The sequence below is a fragment of the Nerophis lumbriciformis genome, linkage group LG14 (genome assembly GCF_033978685.3).
Source record: "Nerophis lumbriciformis linkage group LG14, RoL_Nlum_v2.1, whole genome shotgun sequence".
Lineage (NCBI taxonomy): Eukaryota > Metazoa > Chordata > Actinopteri > Syngnathiformes > Syngnathidae > Nerophis > Nerophis lumbriciformis.
The window spans coordinates 21,529,794-21,545,275 of record NC_084561.2 but is presented as its reverse complement, the minus strand read 5'-3'; the positions used below and the strand labels follow the sequence as shown (position 1 = coordinate 21,545,275).

The 15,482-nt window shown below is 39.3% G+C and overlaps 1 protein-coding gene across 8 annotated transcripts in view; it reads right to left on the bottom strand.

Moving 5' to 3' along the window:
* The window catches only part of gtpbp3 (GTP binding protein 3, mitochondrial), a 70,393-nt gene extending 54,911 nt beyond the window's left edge, over positions 1 to 15,482 (bottom strand). For 7 of the 8 annotated variants that reach the window (XM_061975846.2, XM_061975844.2, XM_061975845.2 and 4 more), the window contains exons 1-7: positions 15,237 to 15,482; positions 11,884 to 12,149; positions 10,716 to 10,802; positions 10,118 to 10,200; positions 9,189 to 9,308; positions 1,962 to 2,034; positions 970 to 1,113 (exon numbers count right to left, since the gene is read on the bottom strand). In XM_061975846.2, coding sequence (XP_061831830.2) covers positions 970 to 1,113; positions 1,962 to 2,034; positions 9,189 to 9,308; positions 10,118 to 10,200; positions 10,716 to 10,802; positions 11,884 to 12,149; positions 15,237 to 15,301 — 838 coding nt within the window. In that variant the 5' untranslated portion in view covers positions 15,302 to 15,482. The remainder of the gene's footprint in view (positions 1 to 969; positions 1,114 to 1,961; positions 2,035 to 9,188; positions 9,309 to 10,117; positions 10,201 to 10,715; positions 10,803 to 11,883; positions 12,150 to 15,236) is intronic. The other variant, XM_061975847.2, reaches the window with a different exon arrangement.

Genomic DNA, 15,482 nt, shown 5'->3' with positions numbered 1-15,482 from the left:
CACTTTTACAATGGGAGCATCATTACATATTGCTCACAATAAAAACTAAATTTAAAAAGTTAAAAAACAAACCAAAAAAAACTGTGGAGCCAGATTAACATAAACCAGGCAATAGATAATAAGTAAAGAACCAAACTGAAAAAAAAGACCAAACTAAACAAAAAGATAAATTGAGTGACTATGTATTTAACAATTTAACACATTTGAAAAGGTATTAATTGGATGTTTGTTATTTGGACAAAAATTTGGTTAGCATTAACATAACAATTGTAGATGCTAACATGTCCTCCCATGTGTTTGAATAAAACATTTGTTTTGCAAGTCAAACATAAAATATGTTGTTAGTTCTCAAAATAAACTTTTACCTTGTTCTGCTTGTTTGCTGCTCTTAAATATGCAGGCTGAGTTCTGGTAATGTGCTGCATCATTGATGCAGTACTATTGTGAAATGCCAGCTCTGTTTAGCAGTGCAAACATTTCATCACAACGTCTGTCTTTTTCAGTTTTAAATAACAATGTCTGTCTTTTTCGGTTTTAAATCATCCATATAATTTAATGTCAAGTGTATTTTACTCATCAAACAAATCATCTAAGCAACAAAATAACAAATCACGGCTTTTTTCTAATCGAATTAATCAATTTGATCAATGCCCTAGAATAATACACTATTTTTTATTCTGACATTTATTCAAATCATACATTATGACTACTCCTTAAATGGATGCGGCCCTAATCAGTGTATCCATTCTAGTATTGTAATGTATGTGTGCTGTGATGCATGTAAAAGCAATCAAACGATGTACATGATCAGCAAAAATGTTGCTGATCATGGACAAATTCTACCTTCTTTCTCTGCAAATAATGTTAGTGTTCTACAGACATACTTTTGTGATTTGAAAAAAAAAAGTTTTATGCATCAATATAATCGTATTATTCACTCATGGTGTTAGAGTGTGCTGCTTGTCTTACACAGCATGTTGAGGAGGCTGCTTTTCCCAGCATTGGTGGCTCCTGCGATGACCACCTGCACACCGCTACGTAGTCGTTCGCCCCTCCTCTCGTCCTGTAGGTGTCGCTCCATCTCGCCTTGCAGATCACGGACCATTGCGTCAACTGTGTGGGTGGAAAACACAGGAACAGGACATGACGGAGGTATCGTGCTCAACTTCACCTCCTAGTCCACTTTTCTAATCTAACGAAAAAAGACATTGTTTGTTTCGGGAAACATCTGGCTCACACCAAGTTTTTCCTATGTAACTTACAGGAAAATTCATAAAAATTATTTTTCATTTTCGAGATTCTGCAGCATATTCATCATCCAAAATTGACATTAATTAAACCGGTTTGCAGTAGCAACAAACTTAGTACAAAAAACTTCTGTCCTGCATGCTTGCGTGTGCAAAGGGAAGGAATTTGTGCCAGGCTTACTATTTTAAAATATGAAGTCTATTATTATTTGCACCTCTGAGGCGTGAGCCAACATTCCGTGCCACCAAAACAAATAAGAGTTCACAGGCTGTATTGTGTCGAAACCTGACAACATCTGAGGGCTCGAAAAAACTGTGCCAGTGCCAGACAGCAGGCGACAGACTCTGGGGAGACATCCCTCATACACACGACACACAAACACTTGGGAAACTTGTGCAGAGACCCGGTGCTGCTGACCGTACTATTCCTGTGAGCACTGTGGCAGGTTGCCCCTTTGAAGGCAAGACAAATGCCTCCACTGTCCCGCTGCTCTTCTCTCCACACTTCCTAAAAGGAAACTGTCTTTTGAACATTTTGATGTCTGCGGTATCTCCCTGTGGCGCAGAAAACGCACACGATGGCCAGTTAAATGACCAAACAGGAAAGCCAGCCTGACATCTCTCTCCAAAAGACCTCGGACCTTCGTACCTTCCTCTGAACCTCTCGGGAGGACTGTCTTCTTCTTTCTTTTTTTTTTTAAAGCTCATACATACCTTTGTTTAAGACTCCATCCTCAATGAGCTCATCCTCACTGAAGTCTATGAAGGCTTCCACATGGGCAAGACACTGTAGAGACATGGCGGGGGGCATCAGTAAGCATTTGTGGAACCCACTGACCTCAGCTTAAAAAAGTCCAAGTCTCTACCAAATTGAAATGAAACATGGGTCACTAAATTGAGGTAAGAGTAAAGCTCCACCATTTTTTGAAAAGGGTCATCTCATGATTACCAAAAATGTCCTTAGTGATAACCACTGTTAAGAAAATTACTTTAAAAAAGTAATTAATTACAGTTACTTGTTACTTTCCCAAGAAAGTGAGTGAATTACTAATGGAATTAGTATTTAATAGATAAGGGTATAATGGTACTGTAGATATCGCAGACTTTCGATTTCAAAGTCTTCACAATAATACTGTGAAGACTGACGGTAACAAACACAAACTTGGTGTGTAGTTTTTTTTTCAGGCGCTTTAGCGTTGGCCTGGGCTGAAAATAAACTACATCTACCAGAATCTTCTGCGCAGCGCAGGGCGCCAAGTAAGGTGCTTGGGGCGTCGTAAGCAAACATTTCCTAAAATATGTCATGAAAATGTATCCATAACTGTTTAAGTTGCGTTGCCAACAAACAGACAAACCAACCCTGGCGGAGGTAAGAAAGTCAGCATTCTGCAAAGCAATACGTGCCACTTTCGTCTCCAGCTTTTCCAAGGCGACACAGAGCCAGCCGGTCACGTCGCACCGTACGGAAGTAATTACCAAAAAAAAAGTTCAATGTGGGAAATATGAGGAAACTGGAAAAACTACTTGATAAATCCTCAATCCATCTATCCATTTTTCCACCGCTTGTCACAGGATGTCGCGAGCGTGCTGGAGCCTATCCAGCTGCACTTGGGTGGAAGGCAGCGTACACCTTGGACAAGTCGCCACCTCATAAACTGTCATCCAAAAAAGATATTTGAAGCCAGCGAAGCCAAACATCAGTTTGTGAGGTATTTGCATTATTAAAAGTTAAATTGTTGGTTAACTTTTCTGAGAAACAGCATATTCCAGACTTATATAATCATGTACCGGTACACTGTATGGGACACTGCTTCTCAGAAAGTAAAAGTTGAAAGACACTAAAGTGAACATTATTGTTTTACATTGGATATTTACATTGTCACACTGCAAAAACTGAAATCTAAGTAAGAATAAATAGCTCAAATATGGGTGATATTGCTAATTTTCTGTCTAAGATAATTCTTCTCACTAAGCAGATTTTATGTTAGAGTCTTTTACTTGTTTTAAGGGTTTTGGTCCTAAATTATCTCAGTGAGATATTACAGCTTGTTGCTGAGATGTTATGACCTATATTGAGTAAACCATGCTTGAAACTAGAATATCAACTGTTGCAAAGCTGTGTCATCAACACTCACAAGTATAAAACTATTTTTTAAAGTAATAATTTCTTATTTCAAGCATGAAAAAAAAAATCATGATTGACACAATTTTGTCTCATAATTAAAACAGATGACAGCCAAATTGACTTTGCTGTTTTATTTTCAATGAAACAATAGAAAATACGTACCCATATAGTAGTACAGTTGGCACAGTACAGTAAACTGACAGTTAATATTTTAACATTTGACATTTCAAAACATTTTGAACAGAAATAGTTAATGCACATTCAGATAAATTCTTCCAAATTACAATTAAAAAAATTTGGGCCAGGGGTCGGGCTGTATATATGCGCACTAATTGACTGAAAGAGCACGCACTTGGCGCGATGATGTCATGTTATCGATGTAAAAATGCATTTTTAGACCATATGATTTGCCTGGGCGGCTAGGAAACCCCAAGAGTAACAAGCGGTTGCCTTGTTGCCTTTCCATGAAGAACAATAAATTAGTTTTTAGTATAAGTTTGCTGGTTTCAAGAAATGTAATGCCGAGCGCATATCATTATGTCAAGATAATGGCACTAGCATTTACTTAATTTAAGAATATTTTTCAACATATTGAGCAAAAAGGTCTCTTTTTTTTCTACCAAGAAAAGTGCACTTGTTATTAGTGAGAATATACTTATTTTAAGGTATTTTTGGGTTAATTGAGGTTAGCTAATTTTAGTTGTTTTGGAAAGTCTTGACAAGCCAAATTTTCTTGTTCTATTGGCAGATAATTTTGCTTAGATCAAATTAAATACCCCTAATTTTTGTATTTTTTTTTCTTGTTTTTGAACACTGACTTTTTGCAGTGCACTTTAAAGACACGCAACTATCCATACATTTTCTACCGGTTGTCACTTTTGGGGTTGCGGCGGGTGCTGGAGCCTACCTCAGCTGCATTCGGGCGGAAGGCGGGGTACACCCTGGACAAGTGGCCGCCTCATCACAGGGCCAACACAGATAGACAGACAACATTCACACTCACATTCACACACTAGGGCCAATTTAGAAACTTTTTAAAATATTTGCTTGAAACAGTGGCTGTCCGTGCACAATTATTTGTAGCTAAAAACGTATGTTCATAGTAATAAATATGATTAGAACATATTGGCATTATGTTTGTGTTTAATTACAGTAAGTGTGTTTACTTTATCCTAAACATTCCTGCCACTTCATTTTACACACATTAACATTTTTAAGTCTTTTTTTTTTGGACGAATACCACAATGGTATACACAAAGGAGATTGGACTGCCATCTCCGTATTGGGGAGGAGATCTTGCCCCAAGTGCAAGAGTTCCAAGTACCTTGGAGTCTTGTTCAAGAGTGAGGGAAGAGTGGATTGTGATATCGACAGGCGGATCGGTGCGCCATCTGCGGTGATGCGGACCTTTTATTGATCCGTCGTGGTGAAGAAAGAGCTGAGTCGGAAGGCAAACCTCTTAGTTTACCGGTCGATCTACGTTCCAATCCTCACAAGCTTTGAGTTATGACCGAAAGGACAAGATCACGGGTACAAGCGGCCGAAATTAGTTTCCTCCGTTGAGCGATAAGGTGAGAAGCTCTGTCATTCGGGAGGAACTCAGAGTGAAACCGCTGCTCCTCTACATCGAGAGGAGCCAGATGAGGTGGGTTGAGTGTTTAGGGCACGTCTGACCAACGGGGCCACGAGGAAGACCCAGGACACGATGGAAAGAGAATATGTCTCCCACCTGGCCAGGGAACGCCTCAGGATCCCCCAGGAGGAGCTGGACGAAGTGGCTGGGGAGAGGGAAATCTGGGCTTCTCTGCTTAGGCTGCTGCGCCGCGACCCAACCTCAGATAAGCGGAAGAAGATGGAAGGATATACCACAATTAAATCGTACCGTGGCCGTAATACCGTGATAATATCGTACCGTGACATTTGATACAGTTACATCCCTATTAATAGTTGTAATTCATTACTAGAGAAAGTCATTACAAGGGAAAGTAATTAATGCATTACATTTTTTTTTACTTTCATCTATCTGGTGTATGCAGTTGAGAGATGTTTCATGAGAGAAGAGTGCATGAGTGTGTGCTTTTAAAAGACGTTGCCTGTTGCCAAGTAAATGTTGACATCAGCAAGTGTGCGCTCACTGGCTGTTTTAGCTCAGCATTGGTAGTCTGCAGACTGGACAGAGTTTGTTGACAGCAGCGGCTGTGGAATATTTATACTGATAGTTAATAAAGCGATTCAACATGCGTCAATGGCTCGTCTCTCCTTGTCCACAAACAGGTTAGTGTAGGATTATTATTGTTGATGATTGTCACTGTTTTGAATGTAATTATAATGTTATTATTCCTCACGGAGTAGTAGCAGCGCTCGTGTGTGTGCGTGTGTGTGTGGTGATTGCCACTTGCACTAGTAAAGAGCTACTTCCTGAAGTGAATTTGCTGGGATTCTAAAGTTGTCTTGTCCACATCTAAAGTAGCGTGCCACGTTACATTAAATGTATCGGTAACAGTGTTGTAAATTACATAAAAATTTGATTACTCATTACTAAAAAACTAATGGTGTTAGTAACTCTATTTTTATGTAACGCCGTTATTCCCAACATTGCTGATAACAGACAGAAAAAGTTATTTGATGTAAAATCTCAATCTCACTCTGGTGAAATAATTCACTTTACATTATTTCTTATTCTTATACGTTCCAATGCCACGGAACAGATTGCGTTCAACTTTGGAGGTTACATGGTAAATTGTGTGTAGATTGTAGTGACAGGCCAGTGTAATATTAACAAAAAGTCATCAGATGACAGATCGATAATTGAGCAACGGATGAGCACTTGCAAAAATGTTTCATTTATACAGCAAGAACTCAAGAATAGAAAGCAACAAATTAAATAGAACATATTCCAAGGCTTGTTTTGGAAGAAAAATCCAAATGAAAAAAAACACTTCCACCATACCACAAATCAGTATCTTGATTGACATTGTGGAACACAGACAATAGTAGTATAGCTGAAGAAAAACAGGAAGGCTCATATTCCCATACTCAAATCCATACACACATGCAAGAATGTGCCAATGGTTAAAACAATTTGCATTGTTTGTCGAAATAAGGTTTCAGCAAAAGCTTTGCGCAGTCTACTACTGATGATTTATTGCAATCCCAAAAGCATGAGACCAAAATAAACAACTCTGCTACCGAGAAAGTTGCAGAGAAACAGCTCTGGGAGTTTTTTAAGGAAGAACACCTTGTGGACCTGTTGTTCGCAGCTGGTGCATTATTATTGCACAATCACAGGAGGCCTTGGCCCGCATCCATGAAGATCTTCCACATAGCGCAAGCGATTTCATAGGTAAATTTGAGTTTTTTGTTACATAGTTAAAAAATTTTAAAAAATATGTTTTTCCTTCTCTTTCTGCGGCATATTTTTTTCGCCCCCATGAGCTACCGTAGCCATCGCCAGCCCCTTACTTCCTTAGCGGAGTTCCACAATCCTAGCATAACATGGTTAAAGCTAATGCTAACGAGAGCGAGACGTTTGTTCCAAAGAAAAGAAAGTGTAGTCAGTGCTTTAAAATTGCGGCAACTGGCATGGAACAAGTGACTGCTTGCTGCAAAGTTTCTTTAAAAAAGGCAGCGTAGCACCGCATCGAACTTACTCCAGCATCTGAAACAGCATCGAGTCAAATGGGGGAAATGCAACTCTTAACAAAGCGAACAAGAACGCAACAACGAACAACAAACTCCACCTTAGAAGTAGCGTACTGTGGTAAAATAATTTACACAGGGTACCAAGAACAGTATGGTGATAAAAGGAAAACAATGCACAGAGCGATCACAAAAGCAGTCGCTCTGCTCCACACAGGACCGCTTGTACACGCGTGTGCTGCTGCAAAACGCTCGTGGAATTATACCGTATTTAATCGTCAATATATTACATGTGCAATAAAGTGTACATTGTCTTTAATATCAGTAAACACTAACAAGGAGCCCATCGTATCCTTAATGGAAAAGTCTGTGTTTATCCACTTACTGCACTGTACAGTAATCTCAATGTTTTACTTGTATACAATGTACAATACTACATTTTTATTTCCAGTAGTTAATTTTTTCCAAACAGAAGTTTTAAGTTTGCACTTTATTGATCTGACTGATTTTAATGACTATTTAATGATTATTGGTATCTTTTTATTGATTTATTGGAGTTTATTTGCATGCAATGTGCAATGCTAAATTTTTTCCAGAAGTATTTTATTTAAGCAGAAGTATAGCATCCCAGAGGAAGCGCTTAATAGTTTTCAAAAATTATTGCATAAAAAGTACAATTTATATCTGGTCTAAAAAGAAAAACATTATACCAATTAGCATTTTGCTAAGAGTAAGATGCAGTGTCATTTCAAACTAAGTTTTTGATCAAATAAAAGCAAAACTTGTTTTAAAATATCTCTGTCATTTATATTCATTGGTTTCTTTAAAAAGTAGGGGAAAACATCGCAAATCAAACTTTTTTTGTGTAAAAATTGTAATTCGAATTTTTCGGTAAAATATTTGAGATTTTATTTTTCGACCATATCTCCCAGACCTATTTAAAGGTAAATCTACATTCAACACATTTATTTGTGGTCTGGACCAGTGGTCCCCAACCTTTTTGTAGCTGCGGACCGGTCAACCCGTGGGGGAGGGGGTGTATGGTATTATTTATTTTTTTTGTATTTTTTTTTTTGTCATAAATAAATACAATCATGTGTGCTTACGGACTGTATCCCTGCAGACTGTATTGATCTATATTGATATATAATGTAGCAACCAGAAATATTAATAACAGAAAGAAACAACCCTTTTGTACGAATGAGTGTGAATGAGTGTAAATGGGGGAGGGAGTTTTTTTGGGTTGGTGCACTAATTGTAAGTGTATCTTGAGTTATTTATGTTGATTTAATAAAAAAATAAAAAATAAAAATATATTTTTTTAATTTCTTGTGCGGCCCGATACCAATCGATCCACAGACCGGTACCGGGCCGCGGCCCGGTGGTTGAGGACCACTGGTCTAGACCATATGAATTGAATATGCTTGGATGTAAATGTTGCATAAACTTTGCTCCAGTCACATTTATAACCCGTTTTCTGCATATATTTGCAAACTGTTTGTGTGTGGAGGCGTTCCCTTCAGATTGCGACTGAAATCCTCCACCTCATCCTCTCCAAAAGTATTATTTATCTTATGAAAATGTTTAAAATATATCTTGAAGATGAACATCACCGTTATTTTTTTTCCCCAGACAGTTGAAAATAGACTTCATAAACAGTATGTAGATTCACCGGTCATATTGGGTACACAATGCGGCATAAAAAGAAAAAGCATTTACCAGCACATTGTGCACATGCTACGATTAAATGAAAATAACACTTAATCCTACCTTCTCGCTTGTGTTTTCTCAAAACAATTAAAACATGTGCGATGGGGCCATCTTTTTCCTCTGAGTTTAGTGGCTAATCTAATTTCATACTGGCCGATGTTGACAAGAAATTCCTGTGCAAAATGTTGTTGACAGATAAACACGCAAATATTTATTTTATAGACAATAGAGCAGGCGGGATGGCATGAAACGAAAAGGACATTCAGTGGTTCACTTTGAGCCCCCTTTGGAAGCATGGGGTATTGCACTTCAAGCAGCACCGTCAATTTATCACATCATCTACATGTAGCCGAAAGATCTGCAGCAACTGTGTGAACATAATGCCTATCATGTCAATATGGGCTAAAACATCTGATTATTATCCAGCTTTTTTTTTCAATCTATGCCAGTGAACAAAGCCAACTTACTCTTTTCAGTTTGTGACTCCAGTCCTGATAGAGACGACCGAGTTCTCCTGACATTTGCCTAAGTGCCTGTCTCCTCTGGGCCTCTGTCTCAGCGTGGATCAGATCCCCGAGCCCCTCCACCTTCAAGAAGCATTACATCTGACAGTGAACCGGTGGACAATAAAGACTTCACAAAAATGTGCACACTTTTGGGCTGAGAGAAAACTGCTTTGGGCTTTACATAGTTATAATTAGTTTTAATTACTTTAACATACTTTCAGTTACGCTCATTTATCATGAGCGTAATACGACCTGACTCAGATTAAGTCCTCTAACATGTTAACATAAACGTCACTGGAATATTCTATAAGAACCATCCGAGTAACAAACGTATCTTACTTGGAATATGCATTGGATAATATTGCTTTTTAGCCGCTAGCTGTTCGCTATTGCGCATTAACACATTACAACACACTTGGTCTGCCAAAAAAAAAGGACGGCATTCTCGCCATATTCAAAAGGCCTCTCGATACTATTTTCAAAAAAGCGAATTGCAAAAAATCTACAGGAGCTATTTGTAGACTCTAAAATCAAAAAGCGCGTTGTCCTTTTCTGCTGTAGGCTGTAGGCCCTTCCTGATATAGAAGCACTGACGGGAGGCTCTATCTTGTAATATTAAAAAATACATCCATCCATTTTCTACCGGTTGTCCCTAAAAAGAAGCAATAGATGAAAGTTTGTTTGTATTTCTCAACATTTTTATTTTGCTATTTCATCTTTTTCAATCACTTTTCTTTTTAATTGTCTCGCGGCCAATTTTGCAAATTTGACCGTGTCTTTATATTATCATCTAAACATTGATAAAAAATATTAAACGGTCCTATGAGTTTGTGAATGTCTTACCCAGTATATTTTTGCACAACAGTTTCCAGGTTTTTTATTTGACCTACCTCCGTCAGGTCAAGTTTCCCTGCTTGAAAGGCTCTTCGCGTGAACTCCCCAGCGTCAGCAGGCCTCATGCCAGGCACGCTTCCTAAGAAACAAACACACACGCGGCAAAAAACACATAATAAAAATGGATGTACCTTACACACAAAAATCAGAGACGATCAATTGTAGGGTGAAGTCTCAGGTAGTCTTCACATGAACCGATTCTCCAAATGAGAGGTAATGTTTGAATAGTTTTCACTTTTACTTTATATTCATTATCAAGAGAGCAAAAGTGTCAAACAATTCTGGTCTTCCAAAGAAACAAAATGTCATATTCTTAATGTTTTTTGTTGAAACATAAATTGTTACAAAGCTCTTTTCTCAGAGCACCTGTGTTCTGACTGGTGAGTGTCCTTCAAATGATGCAATACTGCTCTCTACAGCACCAAAGAAGGAAATGCAATGAGGTGCTAAAACCTGAGAAGGCCCAACTGAAGCATGTTAAGTCACGCTAGCCTCCTGTCACAAAAGTCACATGCTGTAATATATCATGTATGGATAAATTAACAGTAAAGTTATAGCAGAGTATATTATTCTAAATGTAAATGTAAACATTACCGAGTGCCTGTAGGACAGCAGCAGTAACAGCAGGACCTCCATGGATATGAAACTCAACACTGTCCTCTCCAGTAAAACTGTGGGGTGCTAAAGTCATGAACAGAAAAGACACAACATTTATAAAACCCTCTATCATGTAAATACCATACAGCAGGGCTACTCAAGTGGCGGCCCGGGGGATAAATCAAGCCCGGGAATGACACCATAACTGCCAGAGTTCAGTTTAAAACTTTGGAGACAAACATTTTTCAGCAAATTCCTAAAAATACTAGTGCGCTTCTGCTGTATAGCGGAACTTGGACCACTGTAAACACATGTACAGATCCTTGCATTGACATTTTAACCTTGCTAGCAAACATAGAACACTGCGGTCCAATCTTGTGGTTTACATAACTGAGGTGTCCCTCAAGGCACCCCTTTAAGTCCTCTCCTTTTTGGCAGTTACACACTTTTTTTTGGTAATGTGATTTATGTAACTAAGATGTTGCTGTCACTTGTTTACTTCAGATGCAGCCAGTAGTCATTTGTTCAAATTATTTAGTCATACTGGTGTTGTTTCTCAAGGTTCCATTTTAGGACCTCTCATTTTCATCATTTGGACTAATCAAATGGTCCAAGTTCCGTTCAAAATCTATGTGAGAGATTCTAAATTTTGCAGAAGATTTTACAAACACTTTTTGGAAGAACTCTTAAAATCAGCAGAGCGCTCCTGTAACTCTGACAAATTAAATAAACTCCCCAATCCTTAGCTTTCTGGAAATATGGTCCCCAAACCAATCTAGTTGAATATCCCTGCCATACAGTAATTACAGCAGGAGTAAGTTTGATTCATAATCCAAAAATGTATCCCAAACAGTGCTGAAACAATTTACTCTCTCTCTTCAGTCCAATACGTTGTTGATACAATACATACAATAAGCATCAATAATATTATGTTATGATATATAATGGTAGGGGAAACACCGTATTCTGGTGTAATTGCCTGATACTGTATACGATATTGGAAAGTGGTATAAGTTACTGATAGTTACGAATTACAAATACTGTATAATTAGAAGATAATTGTATGAGGCTAAAATTGCCAATCAAGACTTCAGTGCATTAAAAACATACTATTTTTGATACATAATTTTGTAATCTGATGATAACAATGTAGTATTTTAATCACCTGGGAACCAAAGGACAAGGCCACGGTCCAGCACCTCTTCAGAGTGAGGATGCTTGATGCTCCTTAATAAGGCAGTGCGTGGAGCAGGCAGACTGCGTGTCTGGCCGGCCATACATCTAAGAGCTGTGGTGGATGCGGGTCCACTGATGCGGACCACAGCGACTCCACACTTTCCATGGCCAGATGATAATGCAAAGATTGTTTCAGCATCTACCAGTGAAGTAGGGACTCTATCACACAGGTGTCTGAAGAGAGGACTCCATCTGCTGGAAGGAAGGCATAGGGAGATAATATTATTACATATCAATGATGTAAAAAAAATACAGTATATTATACAAAATGTAGGAATTGCCTACTTAGGGATGTAACAATATTAAAATTGCATATGACAGTTATTGTAACCTAAATTATCACGGACGGTTATCATTATCACAGTATTGTTGAATGTGCTCTTAAAGTACTTATACGATACACTGAAATCTTTTAACCAAGTTTTATTTTAAATAAATCAAAAAATAAGCAACATGCGCACCCAGACACTATACTTTCCTTGGCAGAATGTTTAAGTATCTTGTATTCATGTTAGCATTTAAGATAGCTAGCAATTAGCACGCTAGCTGCTTCCCCCGGAAATGAGCAGTATCACTGTAGGTTTTACAATGTCAGGTAATCAGTCAAGGTCATCAAGCACTAGCAATTTTTGATTTACGCATATCTGAGGTGCCAAAAGGATTAGGGGGGGGGGGGAAATGCAATTTATTTGTGCAGTTGCTCATCAGGTCAGAATATGTTTGTTTAGACTTGACTTCTAGTTGAGGTGTCAAAGGATTTTTTTTGGTTGTTTGTTTTGTTTTGTTTTGTTTTTGTCTTGTCCAGCCACTCAGGCAAATCATATTGTTGATGTAGATGCCCAAATCTGCTGTACAGATTTACTTTACAAAAGAGAAGTGTGGCATACGGCTCTTGTTGCCTTATTTGTATTAAACTTTATTAAATGGATTTATATTCATGTTTGGCACAACCAGACCAGAGCAGGAGAGGATGGATAGAAGAAAAAAGGAAGACTGAGGGGGAAATTGTGCGGACAAGAAGGGGATAAGACAGAAAGACAACAACAACAGAACAACGTCAGCAAATACAATACAGGTAAAAGCCAGTAAATTAGAATATTTTGAAAAACTTGATTTATTTCAGTAATTGCATTCAAAAGGTGTAACTTGTACATTATATTTATTCATTGCACACAGACTGATGCATTCAAATGTTTATTTCATTTAATTTTGATGATTTGAAGTGGCAACAAATGAAAATCCAAAATTCCGTGTGTCACAAAATTAGAATATTACTTAAGGCTAATACGAAAAAGGGATTTTTAGAAATGTTGGCCAACTGAAAAGTATGAAAATGAAAAATATGAGCATGTACAATACTCAATACTTGTTTGGAGCTCCTTTTGCCTCAATTACTGCGTTAATGCGGCGTGGCATGGAGTCGATGAGTTTCTGGCACTGCTCAGGTGTTATGAGAGCCCAGGTTGCTCTGATAGTGGCCTTCAACTCTTCTGCGTTTTTGGGTCTGGCATTCTGCATCTTCCTTTTCACAATACCCCACAGATTTTCTATGGGGCTAAGGTCAGGGGAGTTGGCGGGCCAATTTAGAACAGAAATACCATGGTCCGTAAACCAGGCACGGGTAGATTTTGCGCTGTGTGCAGGCGCCAAGTCCTGTTGGAACTTGAAATCTCCATCTCCATAGAGCAGGTCAGCAGCAGGAAGCATGAAGTGCTCTAAAACATGCTGGTAGACGGCTGCGTTGACCCTGGATCTCAGGAAACAGAGTGGACCGACACCAGCAGATGACATGGCACCCCAAACCATCACCCAACCATGCAAATTTTGCATTTCCTTTGGAAATCGAGGTCCCAGAGTCTGGAGGAAGACAGGAGAGGCACAGGATCCACGTTGCCTGAAGTCTAGTGTAAAGTTTCCACCATCAGTGATGGTTTGGGGTGCCATGTCATCTGCTGGTGTGAGCCCCACCCCTTTCGTGAGCGCACTGCGCGCGGAGTGACCCCTGTTACGCGCCCCCGGCAACAGGGGTGGCGGGCAGGTAAGCTGCGCGGGCGGAGCGCGCGGAGTGACCCCTGTTACGAGCCCCCGGCCACGGGGGTGGCGGGCAGGTAAGCTGCTTACCTGCTGCGCGTGACGCCGGCCGCGGCGAAGGCGGACGAGGCGGGGTGTCGGTGTGGTGGGCGCGGTGGTGACCCTGGACGTGCGTCGGGCCCTTCTCGCGGATCACCTCAGCTACGGCTCCCGGTGGGGCCCTCTCGGGGGAAGGGGCCTCGGTCCCGGACCCCGGCGAGGCGTCCCTTCTCCGCTCCGTAAAAGTGTCCATCTCTTTTTCTTTTTTTTTCTTCTGTTGTGGCATATGCTGCAGGTGCCTGCTCGTTTTTCGTATGTGGGTAACATTTAACTATGTATATATATTTCCGAATTGGTTTAACTGCCACCCGCCTGAATCTATTTAAAATCTAATTTTTTTTAATAATTTGAACCACCCGACCCGACCCGCGTATAAAATCTAATTTTTTTAAATTTCATCCGCCCGATCCGCGGATAATCCGCGGACTCCGCGGTTGTGCCCGCAAACCGCGCATCTCTAATATATATATATATATATATATATATATATATATATATATATATATATATATATATATATATATATATATATATAGCTAGAATTCACTGAAAGTCAAGTATTTCTTATATATATATCTTAACCACGCCCCCGCCCCCCACCTCCCGAAATCGGAGGTCTCAAGGTTGGCAAGTATGCTCTGAACAAACATGTGCCTGAAGTTCCTCAACTATAAGTTTAAGCATAAATGGACAATAAAAAACCTTGAACATATAGGCTAACTGGAGCTCACGTGTTTTCTCTACTGAAAGTTTTAAATGTGTAAATAATATGCTGTATTTCAAATGCAAATTGGGGAACTTCTGAGATATTTCACAGCACCTTCTCTAATCACACACGTCGTAAACATGATCCTTGAGTTCCACCTAGTGGCTTAATAATGAATAGCAACTGTGGTACTTTCAAGGACAGTCGAATAAAGTGCCAACTTTTAACACTCAATAGATGGATGGGCAAAAACATTGTCAAATAAATAAAGATATTAATATGAGGGGGGAGATTAGCCCATGTCGCCGTTGATGGTCGTACTGCCACCGGAAATGAGAGGGGAAAGGAGAGGTAACTGGCAATAGCTGGTAGTTAATACACATTAATTTCAAAGTTACGTATTTCTATATGCTAAAGTAGTCTGTTAGTATATATGAAGTACAAACCTTGTATTAAGTGTGTTGACTGTAGCTCTCCATAGTCCATGATGTATGGCTGGTAGTAGCAGCATCTTGTTTTATCAAATAAACAACACAAAATAGTTCATTTACTTTTTCTTTTCCATGACATACTGACGTCGTCAAACTCGGATGCCACATGCAAGTAAACGTGACGGGGATACACCCATGAATCTATTGATTGTACAGGTAGGGCTGTAGAGGGCAAACACAGCCGTGCACATGCTTCTCGTG